General features: G+C 40.4%; 1 protein-coding gene across 1 annotated transcript in view; it reads left to right on the top strand.

The window, feature by feature from the left end:
• Positions 1-17,330, top strand: part of LIMCH1 (LIM and calponin homology domains 1) — a gene marked incomplete at its 5' end in the record, with an annotated part of 291,739 nt that overhangs the window by 260,596 nt on the left and 13,813 nt on the right. Inside the window, 7 exon segments of the mRNA XM_082267323.1 lie at positions 3,986-4,014; positions 4,580-4,687; positions 6,935-7,027; positions 12,296-12,427; positions 14,564-14,688; positions 15,813-15,907; positions 16,699-16,801. Of these exon segments, the coding sequence (XP_082123449.1) occupies positions 3,986-4,014; positions 4,580-4,687; positions 6,935-7,027; positions 12,296-12,427; positions 14,564-14,688; positions 15,813-15,907; positions 16,699-16,801 (685 nt within the window).

Genomic DNA, 17,330 nt, shown 5'->3' with positions numbered 1-17,330 from the left:
TGTTGATGCAGTGCGATGTATTGGCAATTATTTGAGTAGAAGTATGTAAGTTTGTGGATGTATGTTTCACATCCAGAGTTATCTGCTGTTATTTCCATGTATATGGCATATTTTCATTGTGATGTTTGTACACGCCTTATATTTTCTGAAAATCCAATAAAAATTATTTAAAAAAAAAAAAGATTGATAGCAGCGAGAGCTATTGGCTCTCGCTGTCAACCAAATGCTGTGATGCGGGAGGACAGGGCCAAGCCACCCGCTCTATGTCAATAGCCACAAACTGAGCATAGAAAGCGGCTTTCTGTGGGTGCACCCACTGAAGAGGAGGGGCCTGGAGCGCCGGCGGATGACCACAGAAGAAGAGAATCTGGGCTACTCTGTGCAAGAGCAAAAAAACACAGAGCAGGTAAGTATAACATTTTTGTTATTATAATTAAAAAAACAAAGGTTTAATAAGACTTTAATAAAGCAGGATGGTACATGGTTGTATTGATTTAAATTGCAGGAAGTACCCAATTACCTGATGACATATCTAACCAAAACAGAAACATTTTTCATGCCAAAATTACTAATTGGGATAACGGAAACCATAAAAAACAGTCTGCCCTTGCATTTTGTTCATCTGTGGATTTGGCTAACACATAGGAATATTATATTGGTTTTAAAAGTTTTTCTGCAGGTACTAAATACATCCATGTATATCATGTGCTTTGACAGTGAATTTTAAAAAGTGACACACAAAAAACAAAGGACAAGGAAGTCTTGCACTTCCAACTTAAATATTTCTTATCAAAACCATGTAATTGTCATGTTGTTCAGTTATTACTTATTTTGGAAGAAAATGGAATAGAGCAGTGATGGCATACCTTGGCACCCCAGATATTTGGAACTACATTTCCCATGATGCTCAACTACACTGCAGAGTGCATGAGCATCATGGGAAATGTAGTTCCAAAACATCTGGGGTTCCAAGGTTCGCCATCGCTGGATGAGAAAATCATTCTTTTAAGGACTAAACAGACAAAATATTTAATATTTGACCTGTGTACAGAAACTCCCTCAGAAACTTCAAGGGCATTGCCACTGCTAACTTCTCTATTTTAAAGTTTTAGTTGGCTAGCTGCCATGCCGTTCCACTGGCACCATTACCAGGTGTTCTGTCTTCACTTCCTGAGGCCAGAAACTATAAGATATACTTTCTGAACACTCTGCCCTGTGAGGAGGGAGAGAACAGAGAGGAGAGCTGCTCTCAGGCACAGCTCTTGACTGAGATCTGGGTCAGGTAAGTATAGAGCAGTGTACTTTGGCACCCCAGATGTTTTAGAACTACATTTCCCATGATGCTCATGCATTCTGCAGTGTAGTTGAGCATCATGGGAAATGTAGTTACAAAACATCTAGGGTGCCAAGGTTCGGCATCACTGGTATAGGGTGAGGAAGGATCCTGTGATACAGAAGGTTTTTTGGCTTAATTCATAAAATGCTGTACATTATATTGCCTTGTTTTAATTTATTTTTGCATTTCTTCAGTTGCTTCCTGGTTTCTGGCCTAGGCCAAAATTATGTCATGCATTCCTGGAGTCTTCATGGGAAGAGGGGAGGAGGGACTTTCTCTAAACTAAGAATACCCTCCTGTCTGCATACCTAGGCTAAGGGCAGGTGGATTCCAGGAAGTAAATGTTACATGAATCATCTGCCCTTACTCAAGATGGCTACAGCTACAAATGCTAGGGTGATTTTCTAAGTGATTTCCTAAAAAAAAAAAAAAAAAGACTTAAAAATAAAGCATGGAGACCTGGATGGTGAATTTGCTTTGAATGTTAAAAATTAAATAGCATTTTTAGTTTGTGGTGCTCAGAACAATTAAAGTGACATTACAGCTTATTTTTTTAAAATTAAAATAAAAAATGTTATACTTAGCTGATCCGTGCAATGATCTTGCCCTGATCCTCTTCTTCTGGGGTCCCCCCTGGCGCTCCTCCTCTTCGGTAAGTGCCCCCATGGAAAGCCGCTTTCCATTGGAGCACCCTTGCTGGCCTCTGAGCCACCCTCTCTGCATCCATTGACAGAGTTGGCAGCTCGCCCCTGCCCCCCCCCCCCCCCACTCGCTTGGAACAGCATTTGATTGACAGCTCCCGCTGCTATCAATCTGCCCAGGGAGGAGGGAGACAACGGCGAGAGCTGCTGCCTTGGTGCACATCGCTGGATCAGATCGGGCTCAGGTAAAAATAAGGAGGGGGGGATTCTGCAGCACAGGTTTTTCACCTTAATGCATATAATGCATTAAGGTGAAAAACCATAAGGCTTTAGAACCACTTTAGGTTCCAGCACAAGTGACCACTTCTGTTAATTGGTGTTGCTCCTTCACTGGCCTAAAACGCTGGAGAATCTCAGTTACTAACGAGGGAGCTATGATATTGCAACCATTTTTTGGTCCACTGGCAAGGAACAACTCCAGTGGGATGGGAAAGGTAAGTAGCCTCCTAAGCCTAGAACACACTATTAGTTTTGTTTTTTTTGTTCAACCAAGCAGGCCGACCATATAGGAGGAACCGCTTTACTAAACATCTATTATTAGTACAGAAATCTCCCCTGCTGTGCTATTGTGTTGTAACCTCCCCCCACCACCAGAACACTCCGGTCAGTGCCATTGGCTGTCAGCACTGATCGGAAGCTAATCAGCAGATCTATTTGGTCATGCCCCTTCTACAGAAGCTTCTCAGTCGGACTAGCTGTCATACACACAGGCCGAATGTTGGCCGATTTCTTTTGAACCTGCCAATGCCACCCAACATTTGATCCGTGTGTACTAGGCTTTAGCAATCCTGTTAATGTTGAGCTGTTACCAGTGATATTGCTACATCAACTTTATATGATTGTTTATTCAAAGTAAATAATATTTTGGGCCTTAATCAGCATGCCAGAGATCAGAATTGTCTTTAACAGTGTTTAAGGTGCCTGCAGACATAAGAGGACATCACCTGATCTAATGGTTTGCGATCAGATCCAGTAACAAATGTAAGTCTGTAAGCTCTCCTTGACAGTTTATGCTTTATGCTTAGGGAAAGAATCAATTAGCCTAACCAAAAAACTATTGTTCAGCAGGTGTGTGGTGTGCACTGCTGGCTGCAGACCATCTGGTGTCTTTAGGCACCTTTGTTCCATGACAACCTTTCATGATCTATCATTCTGCCATATTAAAAAAAGGTATAATCTGGTTGCATTTAGAAAGTCAGTTTTTACTATAGATGTTTATTTCCTCTATATAAATAAATGAGCCCACATATAATACAGACTGAAATCTGGGAACACTACAGTTGGTAAGGTAAAAAAAAAAAAAACGATATGTGTATATATATATATATATATATATATATATATATATATATATATATATATATATATATATATATATATATATATATATATATATTTTACACGTCTCCTTTAAAATATGATATGGTAAAAAGAAATTAAAAAAAATATATATATATATATATATATATATATATATATATAAGATTACTCTTCATAGTAATTACCTAAAAACATTTTAAATGTTTGGAGGCCCTTATCATAGGAGAAGTGGACTGGCTAGATTATTTGAATTGCATGAATTTTAAAACACCTGCAATAATAACGATTCAATATTTGGCAGATAATAGATTTTTAGATGTGTATTTAATCTGTAGGATTATATGTTTTATAGAGAGATATATATAATTAAAATGTATATTTCATACAAACTATAGTATTCCCAGACCTTAATCTGTATTATACTGTTTATTGTTACAAGTGGGACCTACCTATTCTAGGCTATTCCTTGTGGTACTAAAGACTATCCTATATATAAATGGTGGACTAAATTGACATTTACATTCTTTGTGTGAAATAGAAGAGATATACGGATATACGGATATGTGTAAAAGTCAAATGTAGATATGAATAAAGTATGTTTTCATTTTTGTTCACTTCTGTTTGACAGGAGATCCAGCAAGCAGCGGGAGCTCAGCAGTAAGTAATTTCACAAGGCATGTTTGTGTCATTACATTGCTTTAAACTTTATTTAGCTAAGCTGAAGATGCAGCTAAATCTTTCACAAGATGAGCAGTAACATCAATGCTGATTATCGTGTTTTGCATTAATTAGGGCAATTAATCATTCTGCATCTCTGACTGCTTTAATTAACTTTAATAGAATTCTTTAGGGTGGTTTAGTGCTGGGCGAAAGACTCAGATGGCTGTAACATACATGAATGTGGATATGATGTTTAAAGTGTTTGTGATGTTGTACCATAAGAAATATTTAAAATTACCCTAACCTAAAACAAGGTGGTGCCTGCAAGGGCATGCTAGTCTATAAATCGATCCCTAGGTCCCTTTAGAACCCCTTGGATTCTAGCCCCAGGCTATACATGCGGCTAACACTTCTGGCCTTTTTAGCCCATTTAGTCGTCCCCTTTCCTGATGCTAATCCCTGACATTTCACCATCAATTTACAGAAACTTTGTCATGCAAACACAATTCCCAATTTATTTTAGGAATGTATATCTAATAATTTTGTCTGTATTTACTGATAGGTACTAATACCCGCTTTAAATTCTCCAACTCGATTTTGTTCTTGGGATCCAGAAGAAGAGCGAAGACGACAGGAACGGTGGCAGCAGGAGCAGGAAAGGTTGCTACAGGTACGTCTCATGGTCCCTGATATATTTTATTCTGATTTATATTTTTCCTAACAAATCTTACATTTTGTGATTTTAGTCTCTAAATATCTGTGTCAGTGATTACATGGCACACAACGGTTTGACAAAAAAATATGCAATCTAATGGCATCTTTAAGTAAATGGATAGCCAAACCAATTATTTTTAGTTTTTTAATAAGGAAGGCCCCATCAGTTTATTTTTAACTCTGTCTTGTTGGGAAGATTTTCCTTTCCTTTCTGTCCCAGAGTCATCAACTGTAAGTGAGAAAAAAAAAAAAAAACTATAAAAAGTGAGGGCGATTCACTTTCTTAGACAGTTGCCATAAAAAAAAAAGGTGTGTCTAGTGCAAGTTTTCACCTCACCTCTTTTTTTTTTTTTTTCTGAGACCTTTGCAAAAATGTTGGATTTCCTATCCCTAATCTTGGTAATGGTGGTCACCAGGAAAAAAAGATGATATATTCCCCTAACTGGAGGTAAAAAAAGTAATAAAAACCTTACAGAGGTTCTTAATCTTCCCCAGTCTATTTAAACTGAACAAAAACTATTTGGCCATACATACACATTAATGCAGGGGTAGCCAAACTTTCAGAGGTTGAGGTCTACCTGGACAACATGAGAAAATAAAAATCCTCGGCGGGGCGGCACCCTTTAAAAAGAAAAAAAAAAGAGAGAAAAACAACGATCAAACCCCCACTAAAAAATAAGGCACGAAGAACACATAGTGGAGTTGATTTACAAAATCTGGTGCAGCTCTGCATAGAAACCAATCCGCTTCCAGGTTTTTTTTTGTCAAAGCTTAATTGACCAAGCTGAAGTTAGAAGATGATTGGGTACCATGCATAGCTGCACCTGATGTTGCACTCTCCAGTTTTAATCAACCCCACAGTTTCATAGAAGTGTCCTTTACCCCCCCCCCCCCCCCCTTCACATCACTCCCTCCCACAATAGTATCCTCTGCCCACCTCACATAACTTCTTATCATTCCCACAGTAGTGTCCTCTTCCCCCCCCCCATTCACACCACCCCTGCCCTCCACAGTAGTGTCCTCTGCCCCTCTACCCATCACCCCCCACTGTAGTCTCCTTTACCTCCCATCCCCCCATAGCAGTGTCCTCTGCCCTCTTTGCATCCCCCCACTGTAGTGTCATCTGCCACAACCCTCTCCCCATAGCAGTGTCCTCTGCCCCCTTCACATCACCCCCCCCCCACACACACACACAGTGTAATCTGCTTCTCCCCCCACCCCCCTCTACTGTAATGCTTTCTGCCCAGTCCCCCATAGCAGTGTTCTCTGCCCTCTGTGTACCACCCCCCTTACTGTAGTGTCATCTGCCACCACCCCCTTCCCCTAGCAGTATCCTCTGCCCACTTCACATTAGCATCCCACTGCAGTATCCTGTGCCAAGAGCAGTGTCTTCTGGCCCCCATAGCATTTTCCTTTGCCCCCCCCCCCCCACAGTAGTGTCCTCTGTCCCCCCAAGCAGTATCCTTTGCCCCTTCACAAACGCACAGCAGTATTGTGTAGGTAACACTATTCTACCTTACAACATGTGTGCAGCAGTGGGAAGCAGCAGAGTACTGGACAGAGGGAGGGATCTAACTTTTCCTATTAACCTCCCTGAGTCCTAGCAGCCAATCACTTGCTGGTTAACTTGAAAGGTTAACCGAGGCAGCTCCCACTCTCCATCCAATACTGTGCTGCCTCCTGCTCTCCAAAGATGTGGGCTGTGGAGGCAGGGGGGTTGGCAAAGCAGGGACATGCTTGTGATCTACCCGTCAGCTGCCCGCGGTTGATAGGTAGATCATGATCCGCTTTAAAGTGTATGTATAGAAAAAACGTTTAGTCACTTTCCATTATTTTCCTCCTCTCCCCCTCCTATTACACAATTGCACAAATATTTTCCTTTTTTTTTTTAAACCCTCGTTTACGCTTTCTGGCTTTCTCGCATAGCAAGAATAATGTAAGCAAACTATAGCACATGCATGTCATCAGAGAGCCAATGCAAGAACCAAGATAAGACCGCCGGTTCCCTGATGATGTAAAATAGAAGAATGACGGTGTGGTTTCAGCGGTGAAACTGAGGGTATACAGCGCTAGGGGGTTCTAGTTTTATTTCATACAGTGACAGCTCATATGAGAATATCAGCGTTCCTACATTCACACTTTAGATGAAATTTTACGTGAAATGTAGTTCATTAAACTGCCGCTCTAATCTAATTGAAAACAGGAGAGATACCAGAAAGAGCAGGAGAAGCTGAAGGAGGAATGGGAAAAGGCTCAGAAAGAGGTGGAAGAGGAGGAACGTAAATATTATGAAGAGGTAATTCTGTCATCTTTCATTTTGTTAAATTGAAATTTGGAAACATTTTTTGAAGTGTGAAAAGCCTAGTCTGTATTCTTAAGTATATTCATTGGGGAAAGGGGGGAGGGGGGGGGTATGTATCACTAGCAAGTTTAATATTCTTAGCTAAACCCCCCTTTCTTGTTGGTAGATTTACATTTTGGCTAGGTTCACACCTATGCATTTTGCAGTGCGTTTTCAGTTTTGCAGAAAGTTTCATTAACATGATTTACTATATAATAATATTATTCATAATGTGAATGTCCCCGCGCTAAGGTGTGGTAATATAGTGATTGCTAATCAGACTGCTGTTAGGTGATAGGGTGTGGATTCCTTTATAGAATTCAATTAAATAAATAAATAAATAAAAAATGTAATTAAATGGTAAGATCCATGTGCTGCCTGTGTTCAATGTATGTGTTTTGCCACCAACAATTTGGCAACAATAGAACAACTAATATTGTGCAATGTCATTGCAAACTGTTATGCAAAACCATAAAAAATGGTGACGGAAACTTCCGGTGACGTCTTTTCTTGGATTTGGAACGTAAACCGTGGATAGCATATCTGTTTTATATGCTTTTACCAAGAATGTGTAATTTATTTACCTTAACCACTTTCCCACCAGGCCTATTTTTGACACTTGGTGTTTACAAGCTAAAATCGTTTTTTTTTGCTAGAAAACTACTTAGAACCCAACATTATATATATATATATATATATATTTTTTTTTTTTTAGCAGAGACCCTAGAGAATAAAATGGAGATTATTGCAATATTTTTTATCACACCGTATTTGCGCAGTGGTCTTCCAAACGCAAATTTTTTGGGAAAAATTCACTTTTTTTAATTAAAAAATAAGAAACCAGTAAAGTTATCCCAATTTTTTTCCATAATGTGAAAGATAATGTTATGCCGAGTAAATAGATACCTAACATGTCATGCTTCAAAATTGCGCACGCTCACGGAATGGCGCAAACTTTGGTACTTAAAAATCCCCATAGGCGACAATTTAAAAATTTCTACAGGTTGCCATCTTAGAGTTACAGAGGAAGTCTAGGGCTCAAATTATTGCTCTCGCTCTAACGATCGCGGAGATACCTTACATGTGTGGTTTGAACAGCGTTTACATATGTAGGTGGGGTTTCCTTATGCGTTCACTTCCGCGCGCGAGCTAATTTTTTTTTTTTACTATTTATTTTATTTATTATTTTTTATTTTTACACCGTTTAAAAAAAAAAAAAAAAAAAAGATTTGATCATTTTTATTTCTATTACAAGAAATAAAATTATTAGAAATAGGCACGCAGGACCTCTTTTTTGTGAGATCTGGGGTCAAAAAAGTCCTCAGATCTCACAAGTACACTAAAAGATGAAGAAAAAAAAAGAAAAAGAAAAAAAGGGAAAAAAGGGGCCTTTAAACTGGTTGCTAGGCAATGATGTTTGCCGTCGCTCCGGTCCTCCAAGACCATAGAGTTGAGTGAGGGCAAGTTGGCCCTCACTCGACATCCTGTCTGTGAGGACCCAGGACCGGATCCTTTTCCCCGCTGCCGGTGGGTCCGGTAAGCTGGGAAAATGACCGAAACATGGCGGGAGGGGGGGCACCTCTTCCGCCATCCCGGAAGGGTGATCCTGCAGCGAATCCGCTGCTGGGACCACCCTTATTGGAAAGCCAACCGCCCACCATTTAAAAAAATACCGGGGTTACGGCAGCCATCTGCTGCCATAACACCGGTATTTAGGTTTAAACGGAGGACATATATATACATTGGGCGGTTGGTAAGTGGTTTTAAATAACGTTTTTTTTTTTAATTTTTATTTAAAACTGTATTGTGCTATGAATCCCCTATTCCCCTCCTATGATAATGATTTACTGATGGAAATGTGAGGAAAAGCCAAGGATTTATAATTTTCTATATAAAGACACACAGGATCTTGTATTACAGGCGATATTTTCATGGAAAGCTGGTGAGTGAGGGCACGAGAGGAAGGGCAGCACAGCACTTTCATCACCTTGTTATATTTTTGCACGGATTGCACCTATAAAGAAACAATTATGGCACAGAAGATTCACAGCACTTTATGGACTTTTTTATGTATTTGATTTATATGTTGAAATTTTCATTTATTTTTTATGGTAAATGGTTTTGCATAACAGTTTTCAATGACGTTGCGCCATATTGGTTGTTCTACTGTTGCCAAATTGTTGATGGCAAAAAACATACATTGAACACAGGCAGCACAGGGATCTTACCATTTAATGACTTACTATATATCACCTTCACGTCTGTGCTTTTTCAACCAGGGCATTTTGTGGAAAGGGTCAGGGACTTTTTTTGCCCGCAGCAGGTGGCATTTTTGGTTTCGTAGACTTCAATAGAAACACAGCAGAAAGGCTTAAAAAGCACGGTGCCTGCTTTTTTTCTGCATTTTTGCTGGTTTGTCCTGCATGACAACAGACACCTCCCAAAAAAAACGCATCAAAAATGTGTGAACAAACACGCTACAAAACGCATCAACTGCAACCTGCATAGGTATGAACCTAGCCTTAAATTATAAATCAGCAAAAATTCGCTCAGTGGGCTGTCCTGTCGGCCGCATCCCAGATGACTTCCCTCTACTGAAAATGAAAAGGCGTTTGATAGAAAAATGTCATGTGATCAGCGCCTGCACCAATCTGATGCAGCCCCTGTTTGGGTATTTTGATAGCTGGTGGAACTGGCTGGCAAAATACAACTACTGAAGCAAAAGATTTGGCTATCTCTGCTGTGTATGGAATGGAAGAATCTTACTTTTTTTTCTCTTCAGCCTTCTGGTTGGATGGTAAAAATCTGCGTGTGTTAGGTCAGCTGTAGACATAGAGGTTAGTAGAAATGGTAGTGCTTAACACAGAACATTATACTTAGTGGATCTTTACAGTAAAGCTGGACATAAATGACTAGTTCGTTTTTTGTTCAGCCAGCGGACTATATGGAAAAAAAATGAATAAATTCCCTTATCAAGACAAGCGAGGTGTATCGAGGAATACCCCCCCCCCCCCTTTCCCCGCTGAGACATTATGACAGTGGGACTTGGTGCTGTCAAATTACACTGATCAGTGGCTACTTGATGGTTTGACAGAAATTCTACAATCAATATCTGTCAAACATGGACGTCCATGCACTGATTGTAATTTCGATCAATCTATGGCCAGTTGGCCACTTTAAGGGAGTCATAAGCGACAGGATTAGGCTTTAGCAAAAATGAGAACCAAGCTTAGTTTTGTGTAGTGTGGCTGAAGTCAGTGGTTTCACCCTTGAGAGACCATGGTATAATTGCTTTCATACTACCACAGACATGGAATACCTATACCACAGGCATTGAGAACCTTGGTGTTATGGAGTTTTATTTGTTTTCAGGGCCTTTTTCAATCATTTATATCTTTGGCACTTCGCTTGAATTTTTGTGTTTTTAACATAAGTAGAACAAATTGTAAACTAGGAGGACATTGAATGAACAGATTTAGGTTTTACAGTTTAGATTTACAAACTGCATTTCACCTACAGTGCCTTGAAAAAGTATTCATACCCCTTGAAATTTTCCACATTTTGTCATGTTACAACCAATAACATGTATTTTATTGGGCTTTTATGTGATAGACCAACACAATGTGGCACATAATTGTGAAGTGGAAGGAAAATGATAAATTGTTTTCAACATTTTTTACAAATAAATATGTGAAAAGTGTGGCATACATTTGTATTTAGCCCCCCTGAGTCAATACTTTGTAGATCCACCTTTTACTGCAATTACAGCTGCAAGTCTTTTTGGCCATGTCTCTACCAGCTTTACACATCTAGAGGGTGACATTTTTGCCCATTCTTCTTTGCAAAATAGCTCAATCTTTGTCAGATTGGATGGAGAGCGTCTGAACAGCAATTTTTTAAATCTTGCCACAGATTCTCAGTTGGATTTAGGGCTGGATTTTGACTTGGTCATTGTAACACCTGAATATGCTTTGATCTAAACCATTCCATTTTTAGCTCCGGCTGTATGTTTATGGTTGTTGTCCTGCTGGAAGGTGAACCTCCACTCCAGTCTCAAGTCTTTTGCAGACTCTAACAGGTTTTCTTCTAAGATTGCCCTGTGTTTGGCTCGATCCATCTTCCCATCAACTCTGACCAGCTTCCCTGTCCCTGCTGATGAAAAGCATCCCCACAGCATGATGCTGCCACCACCATGTTTCACGGTGGGGCTGGTGTGTTCAGAGTGAAGTGCAGTGTTCGTTTCCCACCACACATAGTGCTTTGCTTTTAAGCCAAAAAGTTAAATTTTGGTCTCCTCTGACCAGAGCACCTTCTTCCACATGTTTGCTGTGTCCCCCACACGGCTTCTCGCAAACTGCAAACGGGACTTCTTTTGGCTTTCTTTCAATAGTGACTTATTTCTTACATAAAGGCCAGATTTGTGGAGTGCATGACTAATAGTTGTCCTGTGGACAGATTCTCCCACCTGAGCTATGGATCTCTGCAGCTCCTCCAGAGTTACCATGGGCATCTTGGCTGCTTCTCTGATTAATGCTTTCCTTGCCAGGCCTGCCAATTTAGGTAGACGGCCATGTCTTAGTAGGTTTGCAGTTGTGCCATACTCTTTCCATTTTCAGATGATGGATTGAACAGTGCTCCGTTAGATGATCAAAGCTTGGGATTTTTTATATTATCTAACCCTGCTTTAAACTTCTCCACAACTTTATCCCTGACCTGTCTAGTGTGTTCTTTAGCCGTCATGATGTTGTTTGTTCACTAAGATTCTCTGAGGGCTTCACAGAACAGCTTTATTTATACTGAGATTAAATTACATACAGGTGGGCTCTATTTACGAATTAGGTGACTGCTGAAGGCAATTGGTTCCACTAAATTTTAGTTGGGTGTATCAGAGTAAAGGAGGCTGAATACAAATGCACGCCACACTTTTCAAATATTTATTTGTAAAAAATGTTGAAAACCATTTATCATTTTCCTTCCGCTTCACAATTATGTCCCACTTTGTGTTTGTCTATCACAAAAAATACTAGTAAAATACATTTACATATTTGGTTGTAACATAACAAAATGTGGAAAATTTCAAGGGGTATGAATACTTTTTCAAGGCACTGTAGCTTGTCAATTATTCTTTTTTGACGAATGTGCATGATCTAACCCTGTTTTCAAAATAAAATAATTTCATATTTCGCTATATTGTTTTCGATCTTGACTCAAATGTCTCTTCAGGAGAGGAAAATCATTGAAGACACCCTAATGCCGTTGACTGTTTCCCCTGCTACAAGTTTACATCGTGATGTATGTGAGATGAATGGAAGCACAACCCCCAGCCCCAGAGAGCAAGAAACAACCTCTGAAGAGGCATGTCTATGATCTACAATATCTGTTAAGTTCCCTGCCCCATGTCTAAGGACAACATACTGCCCCATTTGTGGGTGACATGTCTAATAAAATTGGATTCTAAAAGCAGTTTAAAAAGCCTGATCAGCCAGGATGGGATGGGTTTTTCCTGCAGAAAGTGAGTGGGTTTTGTTGGCTTACTGCGATGGCCGGAGGGATAATCAAGCTCTGCTCAAACTATATGAACAGCTTGATTGGAAATCAGAATGTGCTGCTTATGAGAACTTACACAAACTGACTTTGGTATTAAAGTAAAATTAATGCTCTGTATATTCATTCACACCCCAGTTATATTTGCTCATTTAGTAACGCTGCTGGAACAGTCCATATATTATGATATATCACACAAATCATAATCTTGGGTAATTCTTGTTGAGTTCAGCAGTACTGGTGAGAAGTGATTGTTCTCTTATTACCTGCTGTACGTGGCGAGAAATTTTCCACCTAGATGCCGCTTTATGCTGGTCAAAGTTTGTCTAATTTTAGTTGACAAAGAACAATACATTGTACAATACCTGGATTTTGTTAATTTGGATACTTTGCGAGCATTGCGGCCTTTAAGTGCCGGTTCACACTGATCCGACTTGGACCGCGACTTGTCAGCCTGACAAGTCGCGGTCCGTCGCACTCCCATTGTTCGGTACATGAACCGTTCTAATAGGAGCGACACAAGTCGCTCCGATTTAGAAAAAGGGTCCTGTACTACTTCGGGGCGACCTGGAGCGACTTGCATAGACATTAATTTTATGAAGTCCGTGCAAGTCGCGCCGAAGTCGCGGTGCACGCGACTTCACAGGTCGCCCCCGAAGTCGTGCCGCTGCAGTGTGAACCGGCACTAAGTGCTATGTATAGTGTATCTCTGAGAAAGATAATTCCAACATGTATGGCTAACCTAAAGCTGGCCATACTAGGAAAGAGTACATTAAAATACAAACTCTGAGCTCTGGCATATGCATACACTGTTCAATGAAAATAGTGATATTCCATGAATGCGTATGGGCCAGTTACTGCTTATTTTTATTTCTATTAATAAATGTGGGTGGATACCTTGAAAAGCTGGAATTGGTTTCCAGTTGATTGTATTATGTAGTAATTTCCATTCTAAAACATCTATGTAATGGTGTATAGCAGCGATGGTGAACCTTGGCACCCCAGATGTTTTGGAACTACATTTCCCATGATCCTCATGCACTCTACAGTTTAGTTGAGCGTCATGGGAAATAAAGTTCCAAAACATCTGGGGTGCGAAGGTTCGCCATCACTGGTGTATAGTAAATCTGGCATCCATATCTTGAGTTCCAAACCTTTTTTTGTGATTTTGCCAAGAGCGTACAGCTTACAAACACCACTCATCTTATTTACATTGAGGGACTGAAACTCAGACCTGGATGCCAGATATACTATACATTGAGATAAAGAAAGATACCACATCTTATCTTGCACCAGCATTTCCCTCTTGGAAAAGTCAAAGATATGGGTTTGATCAGCTTTACAGTTTATTAATTGACCTACTTAATGGACGCAAAACCAGTGCTTTTAAGGATAAAACCATCAAAAACACAAATTGATTGGCTTGATCAGATTTTATTGCCAAAGCAAAGACCGGCATTATGGATATCTGAACATCTGATAACATCTCAGCCCTAAGAAAGGCATTCATACTCAACTAAAAGGAACATTCATGTTCACGCACTGATTACTAAAAAAATTAGACTGATGGTTGCATCTTTCCTATGAATCTGTCAACCACCCCGTGTCTGTGGATAGCTTTATCTGTCAGTGTTTCCTGTACATCATACAGTTTCAAGGACTATATAATCATTTTTTATTCAGAAGTCCATATTATTTGGTATTGTTGTGCTAATAATAAAACATAGTATTGCACAAGGCTGGTACCAAGGGTTCCTTTTTTTCCAAAGTTCTAGCAAGCATATTTTATGGTGTGGTATTGTAAAGTGAATCCGCCTCTCCATTAAGTTACAGCATGAATTCTATGTTGATGGGAGTCATTTGTAAACATAATAGGATTTGCCATGGTTGTTCAGGGCCTGCTGTTTTGATGACCATTAGTTTAATATTATTTTGGTTTGTTTGCAGACTTGGACAGAGACCAAGAACTGTGTGAAAGCGGTAGCACAGCCAGAAGATAATAAACCACAAGTGTCGTTGTGGACACTGGAGGGAGCTCTCAATGGACCAGAAGAGCAGAATAAAGAAAGCGGGTATGTATATAAGGTTAGTGCATAATGAAATAGAAAGAATGCAGTATACTCCGTAGCCTTACCTCTTTATTGGCTGCTTTCTGAATGTGCTATACTTCATGGAATGGAAGCTGTTTCAAGCTAATCATAAGTGTTCATGTGGATGCAGAAATGCTTTATAACTTAAAATATTTGCTATGCACACAAGATATTTTACAGACACCATAGCATAGATCATTGTTTCTCAACATTTTTTTCAGTCAAGGCACCCTTAAAAATTCTGCACAGTCTCAAGGCACCCCATTCTAAAATGTAAAAAAGAAAACTAATAGTTTTACATAACACAGCAACATCCACGCATGCAGGGCACCCAACATTCGAGGTGATTTATTCTTACAAAGGAAACACCCCTTTGCACATTGGGCCTGACTACTATTCCAATGTTTCTCTTCTTCCTCCTTTCTCCCCATCACTCAGCTAATGAGACCCTAGTGCTGATGGAGAGGGGTGAGGGAGGGGAAAACAAGGATGCTCTGCAGATTCCAAGGGTCCTCCTTATTAACTGATGACATCCTTGATTGTTAGGACTGCGGCTGGAAGGTTGTAATGGTGCAAAATGAAAGCCTGTGGCTTTATGTAAATAAAAGGCAGGCTTCATTCACTTGCTGGCTTGAATAGAATTTTTGAGAAATTTTTAGACATTTTGCCAAGGCACACCTGAAGGGACCCTGGTTAAAAAAGACTGGCATGGAGGCAATTAAAGTGACTACCTACAGCAACTCTTCTCAAGTTAAAAGGATGAAAAATCGCATTGGATGAGGTTACTCAAATCCATAGGCCCCTATTCAAGCAACTGCCTTCCTTTCATGCTGTCTGTTTGAAATTTCCAGTCCTATATGAAAGTGGAGATGTAAATAAGTACATAGGGATATAATCCAATGCAAGACTTCATTATCTGCTCTTGCATAAAGTACCAAAACTGCAGTTGTTTTGTGCTGCATAGTGTCGCGCCTACGGAATTGAGTTACCCAAGGGAATGCTGTGGTTTTAAACTCTCCTGGAGGGAATTCTAAAATATTATGATGAGCTGTGCTTTCCCTTTGTGCTAAAGAAAATGACCTTTTCATAATGTGTCCTAGTGACAGCAGATTAGAAACAGAAGAGACGGTGGCAGTGACAGATGTCAACTATACACACCGACCACAGTGCAACACTCCCACCAGCCTTCACTTACAATTTGGTAAGTCAAGTCTTATGTACCTAGTCCAGGATTATCCAACTCACTGTTAACTTTCATTTTATGCATGCTGAACTTGTGACAATTTTAAGTATTTTTAAAAACTTTTAGCTGTATGTGTATCATGATTCTGCTAAAGTGCCTGACCCGCGCTCTCTCGCACTTCTTCTGAATGCCCCTTAGCAGGCTGACTGCTGATGGGGCACCTGTGAGGGCACACTCCAAAGCCTGGGTGTGTGTGTGTCCATAGACACACACAGCACAGCTTGGCTACGCTCCCGCTCCCTCCTCACAGAATTTGACTGATAACAGCAAAAGCCTTTGGCTCGTGCTGCTTTCAGAGTTTTTGTGTGAAGAGGAAGAGAGAGCAACACCACTACAGACTGGATAGCACTGGATCAGTGGAGGATAAGTGGTTAGGTAAGTGTTTAGGGACTGGGGGGCGGGCGGTTGAAAAAGTTAGTGGGCTGGAGGTCTACAAGGTATTTTTACCGATATCTCAAAATCAGTTATTTGGCCTACTCCTGTTTAAATCAACTCTACCAACTGACATTTTTTTGTCAACCAAATCAGAAGAAAGGTAGGAATGTGTAATCTTTAATTCCCTAATTTAATGCAATCCAACAAACATACCCTGCAAGCCTTGCACAATTTTATGTATTGTTTTTATTCCATTCAGTTAAGCTGTGCATGACTTTTATTATGTAGCTACTGTATCTACAGCTTTCACCCCATTTTGGCAAAATTCAAACATTGTTCATTTGGTATTTTTTTTTCTTCTCTTTTAACATCAGGTGTAGCTTCGGAATCCTATGTGGCTGAGGACATGTCACCTCTTAATAATTTTGTGGATAGTAAAATCAGCCAGCCGAGATCGCCCTGTGTCGATTCAAAGGGGTAGGTTTTCTGTTTTTTTCCTTGGTTGCCCTTATAATGTAAATTTCAGTGCTTTCTTAAACCACTTCAGCTCCAGAAGGTTTTACCGCTTCATGACCAGGCCATTTTATGCTATTCAGCACTGCTCTACTTGAAACCACTTGCCGCCCGACTATATACGGCGGCGGTCAGCCCCTCCCATTCAAAGTGACGTACCGGTACGTCACTAGCCTGGGAGCCAATAGGGGGCGAGCACGCTCCCGCCCCCGCTCGTTCCCTAAGCAGCCCGCTCGTGTGACCGGCGGACCCGATGTCCGCCGGTCACTCGCGATCGTCGGGTGGAGAGGGAGAAAGGCAGGCGGCTAATGTAAACAAAGCCGCCTCTCATTCTCCCCTGTGTAACAGCACAGATCATACGGTCCTGCTATGTAGGACCGTTGATCTCTGCTCTTACACACATAGCCACATCCAATCACAGTTAGAAGCACGCCCCTAGGGACACACTTAACCCCTTCCTCTCCAATAAAGTTAACCCCTTCACTCCCAGTGT

The sequence above is a fragment of the Pelophylax lessonae genome (assembly GCF_965119305.1).
Source record: "Pelophylax lessonae genome assembly, chromosome: 1".
Taxonomy (NCBI): domain Eukaryota; kingdom Metazoa; phylum Chordata; class Amphibia; order Anura; family Ranidae; genus Pelophylax; species Pelophylax lessonae.
The sequence above is the reverse complement of the archived record's forward strand: the minus strand, read 5'-3'. Positions and strand labels throughout refer to the sequence as shown.